The 12,093-nt window shown below is 41.7% G+C and overlaps 2 protein-coding genes across 11 annotated transcripts in view; one reads left to right on the forward strand and one right to left on the reverse strand.

Moving 5' to 3' along the window:
* PREPL (prolyl endopeptidase like) overlaps nt 1–7,053 on the reverse strand; it is a 21,652-nt gene extending 14,599 nt beyond the window's left edge. The window contains exons 1-5 of one of the 10 annotated variants that reach the window (XM_059841184.1): nt 6,472–7,049; nt 5,862–6,093; nt 3,070–3,270; nt 2,500–2,566; nt 1,649–1,852 (exon numbers count right to left, since the gene is read on the reverse strand). In XM_059841184.1, coding sequence (XP_059697167.1) covers nt 1,649–1,852; nt 2,500–2,566; nt 3,070–3,270; nt 5,862–6,080 — 691 coding nt within the window. In that variant the 5' untranslated portion in view covers nt 6,081–6,093; nt 6,472–7,049. Of the gene's footprint in view, nt 1–1,648; nt 1,853–2,499; nt 2,567–3,069; nt 3,271–5,861 lie in introns of all 10 variants that reach the window. The other 9 variants (XR_009485718.1, XM_059841191.1, XM_059841183.1 and 6 more) reach the window with 9 other exon arrangements.
* Nucleotides 7,054–7,125: 72 nt separating this feature from the next.
* The window catches only part of CAMKMT (calmodulin-lysine N-methyltransferase), a 211,687-nt gene continuing 206,719 nt past the window's right edge, over nt 7,126–12,093 (forward strand). The window contains exon 1 of the mRNA XM_059841194.1: nt 7,126–7,224. Coding sequence (XP_059697177.1) covers nt 7,126–7,224 — 99 coding nt within the window. The remainder of the gene's footprint in view (nt 7,225–12,093) is intronic.

The raw sequence follows: 12,093 nt of genomic DNA on the forward strand, positions 1-12,093 counted from the left end.
CATAAGCTCTGCACTGCTGCATGTGACTGCACACAAGCCATTTAGAGAAAAGAGATGATGCATGTGCCCCATGGGTACTGAGATAAAAATTCTCCAGTTTTCTATGCTTGTGTATGCGTTCACCAACATAGAAAGGCATAAATACAGGAACCTTATTATTCTGAAGTTATTCTGACTGATTCAGCCACATTCCTGCCATCTCTGCTGCTCCTACAGCCAACAGAATGATGTTTAACACATGTGCTTTTAAAAGCTGCTTATGTGTCTTATGCACAAATTCTGATTTTCAGTACAAAACCTGAGGAATTCCTAACACCAAAATAACACAAACACTTCGCTTTCTGAACAGCAATGTGGCTCCAAAGTGCACAGGTGGCTGAGGATTCACTATGAAGACAAGCCGTTGGAGGGCAAATCTAGACTTTTCTATAGCCTGGCCTATAGAAAAATCAAGGTGTAAATTTTCAGGAACTTTTGTCTGTCTCCCTACTCTTTTATATCATTCAATACAAGCCCATCAATTTTGCAAAGGGTTTTAAGACCTAATTCTTTTCTCATAATTGAGGCACCTCTGTGCTTCACTGAACTACTGCTGTACCTCACTAACACCTGACTTACCTTCACAGGTTACTTTTACACACCTTGCCTTAGCTTTACCTTTTACAGAATTTACTATTCTGATCTTTTATTATCTGTCACACCTATCTAGGCAATAGGATGTTGGTCTCTTAACTGTACTGATTCTTCTGGATCAACCTAGATAGATGTTCAAAAATCAAGTGTGTTGTAAAATGTCACTGGCAAATCTGCATGTTCATTTTTCAATAGGTATCATAATCTTCAGTGTGGAAACACAACACTAAATTCTTGCTACTCCTCATTTTTTTAACAAGGAATTTTTACATAGATTTTTATTTCTTTGCTCTGCCCAGGCAAATTGCTTACTGCACTAGATATACTTGATGACATCTAGCAATATAATCCAAAGTACAAGATGTGGAACACTGTATACATACTCTTATACTCTTTTTGCTATATTCTTTAACAGACTATAAAAAAATAATGTTTTCCCATTCACTTCCATTTACCTCTCCTTCTTTTAACAGCTATGTAAAGCTCTGTAATCTATTCTGACAGAATTGATTCAAGGCCTGGCTGACTTCACTGGGCTCTGAAGTGTGACCCGCATTGTGGATTCCAGTCGAAATTCCAGCCACTACTCACCAGTAGGTAGTACTTCCATGCTTTTCAAACAAAGCTAACTGTCTACAGCTACCAGTGACTTCAGTTGTACCTTCAAGGGTTTACCAACTAGAACACCCCTCAAAAAGATCTTTATATGACAAACTGTCACATCACTATATTTTGAATATAGCATATTGGATTCAATGGGAAAAATGATGACTATTGTAATGTGTATAAATGCTTTTGCAATGAAGGACAACTTGTAGTCAGGAAGCAGTCCTTTTCATCCATATCAGATAGCCTGTAATCGTGCAGCATTAAAGTAACCATAAGAAAAAATTCAGCATTTATAAGGATTAAATGTTGCCTTCATTTAAAAAAAAAAATTATTATCTTTAAACTAAAAAAAAAGATGTTACGTTGAAAGCTTGTGTGATCCACAGGATATTTATAAATGACTTACCAAAGCTAAATACACTTGGAATTACTTTTTCCACTACAGGAAGGTTACCAAGTTTCATAATAATGCAGGTTGCCTCTTCAGAATTTTCACTTTTTAAGCTGATGGCCATATATCTCTGATCTGGTGAAATTCTGATCCGTTGAATAAAGGCATCAGAAAAGCCAAGATCTTCAACACTGAATAAAATCTTAGCATTTCTCTCACCTATTACATAGGAAAAGAGATAGCAAAAAATCCTTTAATTAAAACACTGTCAAAATGAATGGTGATTTTTAATGTCTGTATTTAACAAATCTGTCTCCAATATTCACAAACATTCTTCTGGAATTTATCAACAACAAATACCTGTCTGGCAAGATATTTGCAAATGCACTTTGTAAAAACAAACAAAAAATTACAGTTCCAAGGAAAAAAGTCCTGTAGTTATTACTAAAAATATTTCAAAAGTGTAGATCTTGGCTTTTACTAAAAATATTGAATTTTAAAGCTCAGATAGCTAAAGCACGGTTGTTTTTAATAAATTAAATTTAAAATTCTTTCAACCCCCCAGAAATAAAAAAGCATAGATGTTCTTTTCCTTTCTTCAAAATGTTAAGTTAGGGCTCTGCAAAGAAATGTCTTATCTCTTTCCCCTCCAGCAACTTGCCTTAGTAACAATATATACAATTCTCTCTCTTCACCTTCCCTTTTCAGATGCAGGATACTAAAATTATTAGTCTAGTACAGAATTGTATAAAAGTATTTTTAGTTTAGAAACAGACAAGTTAAGCATTAATGCAAGAAAAGAACACTAAGTGATACATGTATACCTTTTAAAGACTCCTACCATATTAGGAAGAGAAATCCCTTACCATCATCTGCTTTTGCAAGAAATATGCAGCCATTCTCTTCAAAGTACACATTCTCTCCAAACCTTATCTGTTCAATGCAAACAAAAATATTTCAAGTCCAGCATACTATTTCCTTTGAATCCCTATATACAGTCATTTTTCTGTATAGCACAAGTGTAACAAATTGTAACAAATGACAGAACATATATTCCATACTGAAGAAGGAATTGTACACAGCAGAAAGGTTTTTTCAGTTAGGGTACTTAAGCACCTCTACCTGCTCTAAATTTCACAGAAGGCTCAGATCACCTGCAACTGCTCTTGCAACTTACAATGCTGTGTATTCTTTGTGCAAAAATCAGGTGATTATTCTATCTTTACTTGCTTTTGCCTATGGAGAAATTAAGGTAAATTCACTGTCATAACAAGTATAAGCTGTTCTAAACACAAACTGTTACTATGCACAGTTATTAAAATATTCAAAATTTTTACTGTAAAAAAAATTAGTAAACCAGCATTTTATAGCAGGAAAGCTTCACTGTCTTTTATTTTAGTCAGTGATGGGAAATGTTTGTATTGTTTGCCACTTACCCTTGGGCTTCTTGAATTGAGTGTATACATGTTGTGCAATTCTTTCAGTTTTTCTTTGATCCTCTTTGTCATAGCTTTGTATGTTGGTGAAATGTTATTCCAGTTTTTTTGCTCTGATTTCAGAAGGTTCTTGTGCAAAAGGTCTGAAGTTACTATGGATGTATTTTGCTTCCTTTTGGAAGGGACTTTTGTTCCTTCCTGCTAAGTAAGGAAAGACAACAATGGCTACAAGCCAGCACACCAATCTGAACACATTGAGGTGATAACCCCTGAGCCACAGGCCCAAAATCACCTTTGTGTTACTACAAAAGCATATGACAGTAAAAAAAACCCCACAGTAGTTGGTATGTGTTTTAACTCTTCCTGATCTTTTGGGAGGCACTGTCAAATGTGTTTTACTTGACACATTGAGGTCTTCTCTTCAAAATTTAGGGTACTATTAATATATGCTCTTCATTGATTATAAGTAAATATATTTGTTCCTGTTCTAAAACTAGGTTTTACTTTTTATGGAATTCTATTATTTTTCCTTCTTCACAGCTTTCTTTCATAATGTCCTGTCTTTAGAGTGTAATTTGTCATTTCCTTTCCTAGACAACAGTGCCCACTCTCTGTCCCTGTACCTCGGAGCACCAGCGGCTCATTCAGGTTTTTGCTCCACCTCCTCAGAAGTGTTAACATAAATGCCCATTAGGTGCAGAATGAAGCGAACTGATATTGGTTCCACAACAATTTTATCAGGAATAAGTTTAAGGATCTGGTTTTCCATGAAATGTGAGATTACTGCTACCTCACTGCCAACAAAGCTATCTTCTATTGTAATAAATGTTAAAAGTGTGTTAAAACTACTAGAACAATGCTACTTCCTCTTGCATGCTGTGAAATCTCACATGATCAAGTAGCAACCTTCACAACTTATGTTACACTACCTTTTTGCACAGATCACACAAAGTAGCATTTCATAACATTCAAGGTATGATTTGAATGTGTCTAAGCTTAAAAAGCAGCCTGTGCTTCATATCCTGCTCCCACTTTCCATTAAGGAATGCTGGTTTGTTCCTAGTTTGTCTTCAGAAACACATAAGAACTAAAATGTGAATGTTTCAAGCAGACTCTGAAAGGGAAACCATCTGCTCCAGTTACCAAACTCCCTATGAACATAAACCACATGACTGCTGAGAGCTGTGAGTGTCTGTCACTGGTTCAGACCAGTCCTCCCTGTCACCTGGCACAAGGCAAAGAAATTGTGAAGGCTCTTAGAGAAGCTCTAGAGCAAGTGAGTGACTGGTCAAGAGAAACAAAGTGCTGGATACCAAAGGTGTACCACCTCACCCAGTCACTGGAAAAACTGTTTGAAGACAACACCATGCCCCAAACACAATGCAACCAAATAAAACCTTACAGTGGCCATAAATGGATACTTAGAAAAGCATAAGAATGGGATAAGACAGATGATTTTCCCCAGCCTTAAGCAATTTTAGCTCAGTAATTTTCTGAACATAGTTTCTGGTTAAAAAGTCTCTCTCATATATGACATATCTATATCTCATATATGTCTCCCCTTATACCTATGTAAAATTCAGGCATCCACAACTTATTTCGACAAGTTCCACACTTTATGAATCTTTTGATGATTGCCCTCCTTTTGTTTTCAGCAATTCCCATTGTATTCATTTGGAAATATTTTATAGAGCTGGTGGTGACAGAGTAGGGATGTATTAAGAGGTACAGTACACCTCCCTGCCTGGGGAAAATCCAGCAATCTTGAAAGATTTTCAGGATAGCAGAAGATCTCAGTGACAACTGATGTGCAAACATTTGCTCCAAAGCAAACAGGCACAGCCTCCTTTCAGGTGAAAGCCATGTTTGCATCCTGGGACCAGTGACAGAGAGCCACATTTGTAACAATGGTGTTAGTGAGTAAACTGAACACACATTCTTGTCCCTCCAGACCTCCTGTGTTCTCCTTGAAACATTTGCTTACATCTGAGACACAGACTCAGGAACTCTTTACTTCATGGTGACAAGAGTTACAACAAGACGACCTTTGTGTCCCCTCTGAAGAAACACTGTCAATTTGAAACAATTTTAGGACAACCACACACCCATCTGAAAACATGTTTAAGGATCAAATAAACCAAAACAAACATCTTTTTAAACAATACTTATGCATATAAATAAGTTTCTAGGCTGTCATACTGCAGTAAACTTTTATAATACCTCTAGCTAAATCTGTATTAGAGACACTGAGACAGAAGACCTAAAATTACTTCAGACTGCTTTCTGACTCTGTGCATGATATACTGCCATCCAATTACACAATACTTATTTACAGAAATCAATGCAAATACTTCTTAAAATATAGTTTAGAACATGCTGTATTATATTTTAATATGATGGAAACCATGACCTTACTGGTCTACACAGAAAAGTCAAGTGTTTTTTGAGACAGCTCACAGTCTGGTATAATCAGTTTGGACACTTTGCCTCTACACTAGCTGATCTCTCCCTGCAGTTTTCTCCTGACACTTTACCTAAGTCTGGAAGATACCAACTTTTTCAAAATTACAATAGCAGGAAAATCAACCGAAATGCAGCTTTATGTCAAAACAGCATAGGAAAGCTGAACAATGGTACATGTCCTTGAATGTAACTGATATCCTGGACTTTATTCCTCTGCTTAAAATCCTCTGGGAAATATGTATTTCTTCAACATGTGAAAAGTATGACTGGATCCCTTAACAGACGTGCCAAGGTGGTTGTTGGAATTAGGTCTATATTTAACACCATACCTTGCAGGAAAAGAATCTGCATGGCAGGATGCTTCCAGGTGGTGCAGTCCTGTGGGTGCATGTACTTTTTGAACAGCCCAGGATGTGGCACATTTTTGGTCCAACTTTACTGAAAGGACACACTGTTTGAGGAGGGTTGTGCTTAGAGTAGTACTTGGTACTGAAGCTCATCCTTTGGAGAAGATTCTGCAGTCCAGCGCAGGACATCCTAACCTTCATTTCGTGAAAAATTCTGTAAAATTAGTGAAATTTCTGAAAATCCCGAACGGCTGATCATTTACACTGTGCGTGTGAAATAAACATAATGTAAACTGCAGGCATAAATATACATACATACAGAGGAAACAGACATAGCGTAAACTTCTTCTTTCAAATAAATGTGATTGATTCACTAGGTAAATCAAATGAGAATAAGTTAAACTTTGTCTGTCTGTTAACAACTGGCACCCACATTTTAACCTGAACATTCCGGGCGGCCTAAAGTTTAACTCCAGTGAAACTGAGGGGAAGGGGAGCTGCAACCGCGCACGTCCAAACGCTGGACAGAACACTGGGAAAGTTTGGAGAAGTCGTCCCCCCTCCGTTCCCCATCATCTAACACCAAACCCACGCTCTCTCCCGAGGCTCCCTGGGCAGCAGCAGCAGCTGAACCCCGTTGGCAGGACCACTGCAGGGGACGGGCCCCACGTGTCCGGCAGGGCCCGGCGCGGCCCCGCTCCCCGCCGGCGCTGCCCGTCCGCCCGCGGCCCGCGCAAGGACTCGCCGTGGCGCTGCCGCCGCTCCTGCCGCTCCCGCTCCCGCTGCGCCGGAGCTGCCCGGGATCGGACGCCGGCCGGCCGGGCGGCAGCGCTCCTAGGGGCGCTGCCAGTAACTAAGATGGCGGCAGGGAGCTTCAGCAGCCGCGACGGCCGAGCGCCGCTGATGTCAGCGCCGGGACGAGGACCCACAGCGGGGCGGGCACCCTCCTTAGAGCGGCTTTCCCGGGTGGCCGCCGAGCCACACCCAGTCCCGTCCCCGAGCGCGGCGGCCACGGGCGACTTGTCTTGAGGTGCACCCACGCGGTGCCGGCCTGAAGAGCACCGCGCCTCCTCGGCCGCCGAGAGTCCCTCGGCGCTGCCCTTAGCAAAGATGGCCGCGCCCCTCCTCCCGCTCCATCCCTAGCCCGGCCGGTCCCGCAGCCGCTGGATGCTCAGCGGCGCGTCCCCGCCGCCCAAGACAGCGCTCCCTCCCTCCCTCCCGGCGCTCCCGCCGCCCCCGCCGCCGCATGGCCGAGGCTGCCGGCTCCCCGCGCCGCCCCGCCGCGGGCAGGTGCGGGGCGAGCGGCGCGGCGGCGGCCCGAGCCCGCTGGCGGCTGCTCGGACAGGTAGGGGGAGCCCGCGGGCGGGGGGCGGCATGGCGGGGCGGGCGGCGGCGCAGCCTGAGGGCAGCGCGGGGGCTCGCCCTGTTCCTCGGGCCGGGCTGTGCCCAGGGCGGCGGTGCGGCGGGTCCCGCGCCCCTCCAGGAGGATTGCGAAGGAGGGTCACGTAGAAGGGTTTGCACCACTCTCCCTGGAAAATGCGATAATAAAAATATGTACGTATATATGTATGCACCTAACCCTCTCTAAAGAGAGGGCAAACGCAGGGGCAAGCGCTGATCCCTTCACTCTCGTGACCGGTGACAGGACTTAAGGGAATGGCCTGAAGTTGAGCAGGCGAGGTTTAGATGTTAGAAAAAGGTTTTTCACCCCGAGGATGGCTGGACACTGGAGCAGGCTCCCCAGGGAAGTGGTGTCAGACAAGAGTTGAAGCCTGACAGAGTCGAAGTATTTGGACAATGCTCTGAGGCAGGCAGTGTGACTCTTGCAGTGTCCTGTGCAGGGCCAGGAGTTGGACTCGATGGTCCTCATGGGTCCCTTCCAACTCAGCTTGTTCTGTGCTTTTATGATTCTAAAGTGTGCCTTCAGTAGATCCCCCAAACTGTCCATGGCCTGTGTTAAAGGAGGAGGACCAGCATCCCGCTGGCACCCCCACTGCCCGAGGGCACCTTGGGTTCCTGCTCTTTGCTTCCTACCCCCCAGACTGCCTTTGTTGGGGAGCTGGGACGAGACCCCGCTCACCTGGCTGTGAAAACTGCATTTTGCTGAGGGGCTGTGCCTGGAGGAAGGGGAGGAGGAAGAAGGAGCAAGTGGTGACATCTGTGCTGTGGTAAACTGCAGCTCCTCAGCTGCAGCCTTCTACACTGTTTTAGACCCTTTTGGAGCAGTGCAAGTTTGGAAAGGATTCCTCTGCAGACGAGCGTAGGCATAAAGGCTTAAATATCCTAGTCTGTTTCATTGACTGTTTTTGTTATGGGATGCGAAATCTACAGCCCTCACTTGAGTGTTTGTTTCTGTGCAGAGGACGTCTGGAGCTGCCTATGGACAGAGGATGGAGGGGTGGCACTGACTCAGTGTTGGCAGCCGGGTTGGAAGGGGCACCTGCCTGCAGCTGGGTCACAGTGGGAGGCCTGGGCACATCAATATTGCACTTCATGTGTGCTTTTGGTTTTGAAATTTGCTGGTCCTGTTCAACAGGACCAACTTCTGTTTTATTATACTCCAAAGCAGGAAATGTCAAAGTTACTGGTAGGAATATCAGGTTTGTCTTTGTAGGTTTCTGTTCTAGCGGCCTATGTAAGCTACACTCTGTGGCTGTACTAGCTGTTATTTCTTCTCAACAAATACTGCCTCTGGCATGTTCCTGTCTCTTAAAATCATAAGGAGCTTTTCATAACAACCCCATAGAGTGGGGTTGTCCAAGAGTGCATGTAGGTATTTGGGGGGAAGGCTTCTCTTTTTTCCTCAAACTGCATGGATCTGTGACCTTTACTTCTGCAGATTCTCTTGATTTTTCCATGTTCTTTAGCTTTTCTGTTGATTTTTATATGGTACAATGAGCAAGGATCAATTTAATCTTACTGGTATATCTGAAGTAAAAATCAGTTCTGTGCTCTTTGCTACAGTGCTGCTCAGATCTATCTATGGATTGGAAGAAGGTATCAACCTCCCTTTAAATTCATTTTTAAAGGAGCACTGTCAAAGTGTTTCTTACAGTGCTTTTAAAAGCACTTTTCATACTGCTTATAATAACGCCTTACGTGAAATCAGTTCTGTGGTGTGTTTATATCTTGAATTTGCTTTCATTCAGTGCACACACAAATTGATTTACTAAGGTAAGGATGCTTGAGTGCATGCTCGCTGATTTAATTAAGAAAAAAAAGCCCTTTTATGAGGTATCCTATGAAGCTAGCATAAAGAACCAGGGGTTTGCATAATTACCTGTGTGCTCTTTATCAATGAAATGTTTTATGTATGTACCAAGTTTGAAGTTTGACAATATTTTTAAACTTAGTCTGTCAGAATCAAGACAAGTATTTTTTGCATTTAAAAAAATGCCGAGGGAAGTTACCCATTTACTGTGCATTTGTAAATGACTGGATCAGTTCTCTAAGGCTATGTTTTGAGCTCTGCCAGTCTCTGTGGCTGAAGGCATTATCCAGTCAGTAGTTTTTAGCAGGGAAGTTAGAGTAATAGGCATGCTTTAGGTTCCTTCCTATATGTACGTTTGCTTCCTAGAGAAATTTTCATGAAATCTGTAAGCTTTTTTTGTTTATCCTGCCTGTTGCCTTCCTCTTGCTCTTCTCACACAAGCCTCGGAATCACAGATTATGCTGAGCAGGAAAGGAGGCACAAGGATCATTAGGTTCAGTTCCTAGCCCTGCACAGGGCCATCCCCAAGAGCCACGCCACATGTCTGAGAGTATGTTGTCACCTGCTAGTGTGCTTTAACTTGCAGAATTGAAAAATAAAAGCTAAAGTAAGGACAGATCAGTGACACTTTTTTTTTCCTGAAGAGAAGCACTTCTGAAACAAATTTTCATCTCTTCCTGCTCTTCTCTCTGTGTAGGGTGCCTGTGCTTCAGATCTTTTTTCCATGTTTTTGTTAGTCTTGAGTTTGTAAATTATTTGTGGTTGGATAAAACACTTGGGTAAATAAATTATTTGTAAAAATAAGTACTATAGTCCTATGGATGATATTTAGAGTACAGTTACAGGTTATGTTGTAGTTGTTTGTGTAGAAACTTTCTTGCATGTACAAAATACCATGTTGCAGTCACTGAGGGAGAACTGGCAGAGGTTTGTAGACCATAAGCTGCTACTGAATTTGGCTCTTAGTGCACCTAGGCCTAACACAAGGCTATACAGCTACAGAGAATTTCAGGTGACTGCCTTTCTCCATGTTGTTTGTGGGAGATTCTTTTTTGGTGAGGTTTTTTCTTTTAAGAGTTATCAATCAGTTTTAGGTTTTATAGGAAGTCCTAAACATGGTACTAATACTGTGATTAAATACCAAGGGCATTGAAATTGAGATCTGTGGTAATATTTTGCCAGAATCTTTGTAGAACATTTTTGGTGATGAGTTGAGATAGGTTTGTCACCTTTTGTTTTTATCAGTGGGTTATTCTATAGCAGAAATTTATCTTTGTACCCTATTTAACACAACTGTGGTCCTTTTAAGAATAGACTTGAGAAAAACTCCCCTTTGATCCATATGTAAAAAATACAGAGATAGATATAAATGATGTAACATATTCTCCATTTGTGCTATTTTCTCAATTATACATAGGGTTTTAAAATATTTGACCTGTTGTTGTAATTTTCAGATATTAGACCACTTGATTTTTGTTTGAGGCTTTGGGAGAAATGTTCTTTTGAGTATTCAAATGCTCATGAGATTTTCTGCTAACCCAGAGAATTAATTTTGCAGAGTGGCTATAAGATGTCTCTGTACAACAAAAACTGAAATTAGAAAAGTGTTGCCACTGTATTTTTTTCCTGTTAGTAATGGCTTGCTATTGCTTTAAAGAAGTCCCCAAACAGCACACTTTTCTGAAAATTAGTTCTTGCTGGTTTTCTTTAGTTGTCAAGATAGTCCATTTTATTTTCAGGCACACAGCTATTACATGAAGGTCTTAATTTTGCTGGTCTTTTAATTTTGTTTCCTGCTTTGATATTTTTGCATTTTTCTTTGTGTGTGTATTTTTCTCACATGTTACCAAGTAGTGTGGACAGCACCTGGACATTTTTAATACTTCATGGAAAATGCCTCTCACATGATGAGACCTGCCAATAAAATAGCTCCAAAAGCAGTAAGCCTGATGTCTCAGACCTGCTATTAAGTACCAAAAGTGTAGCAAATACAATTGTTCTGCTCACAAATGTAGTACTTCCAAATATACTGCAAAACAATAGGTCATGGCCCCAAACTGTAAGGCTTTTAAAGGGGAGTACATTTTCAGTTAAAGCATGTGAACGCAGGTTGGGTACAGCAAAAAAATCACTGACCCTTTTTTTTTTTTTTTTTTTTTTTTTTTTTGTATGCAAAGCTTCTATTTCAAGTTTCATAATTCTGGAGAGCTGTTTCTCATTTGACTTATCTCTAGGTGACAAAAACTTGTAAATTGCAGTGCTGTCCTACTCAATGGAGGTCTTCCTTGTACCCCTATCAATTTATAGGCATGAGTTTATTTTCTGCTCTGGTTTTTTTTGTTTGTTTTTGTTTGGGTGGTTTTTTTTTTTTTTTTTGTGGTTTTTAATCCATTACTGGGGACTGCATATGCACTTTAATTTAAAAAATGCAATGGCAATTATTTATATATTCTCTCCAATGTTAGGAGAAAGAAGTTAAATCTAGGACACCTTTCCTTCCACATCACTGCCCTTAGAAATAAATCTGTTTGTCTGGCAGGGAAATGCTGGCTGTCTTCTGAGCAGTGGCACAGCTCAAGCAGCTGAGTGCTGGGTTCTCCTGCACAGAGGGGTTGATACCTCACTCCCTGAAGATGGCTGAGTGCAGCACACTAGGCACGACAGAGAGCCCACGTTTTTACTTTCCTGAACAAGTGTTTTAATCATTTAAGAAATGCAGATGACATTCTGTCTTTGTCACTGCCTTGAATTCTTCAGTCTCTTAGCACTGAACTTGGTGCTCTCGGAGTGTTTTGGGGCTCCCCTGAAGTCTGGCTCGTGTGTCAGTCCCCTTAGGAGGGCCTGGTTGGGGAATATAGAGTTATGGTGTCTGAAAGTCTGGGGCCTGGGATAGGAAGCAATTTTCTCAACTTAGGGAACTCTGGCAGCATCTCTGCAAGTGTGCAGCAGAAGACTTCTTGGCTAGGAAGGAATCTGTCAGGGGAACCCACAGCACTCTGGCAC

The sequence above is a fragment of the Haemorhous mexicanus genome, chromosome 3, assembly GCF_027477595.1.
Source record: "Haemorhous mexicanus isolate bHaeMex1 chromosome 3, bHaeMex1.pri, whole genome shotgun sequence".
Taxonomy (NCBI): Eukaryota; Metazoa; Chordata; class Aves; order Passeriformes; family Fringillidae; genus Haemorhous; species Haemorhous mexicanus.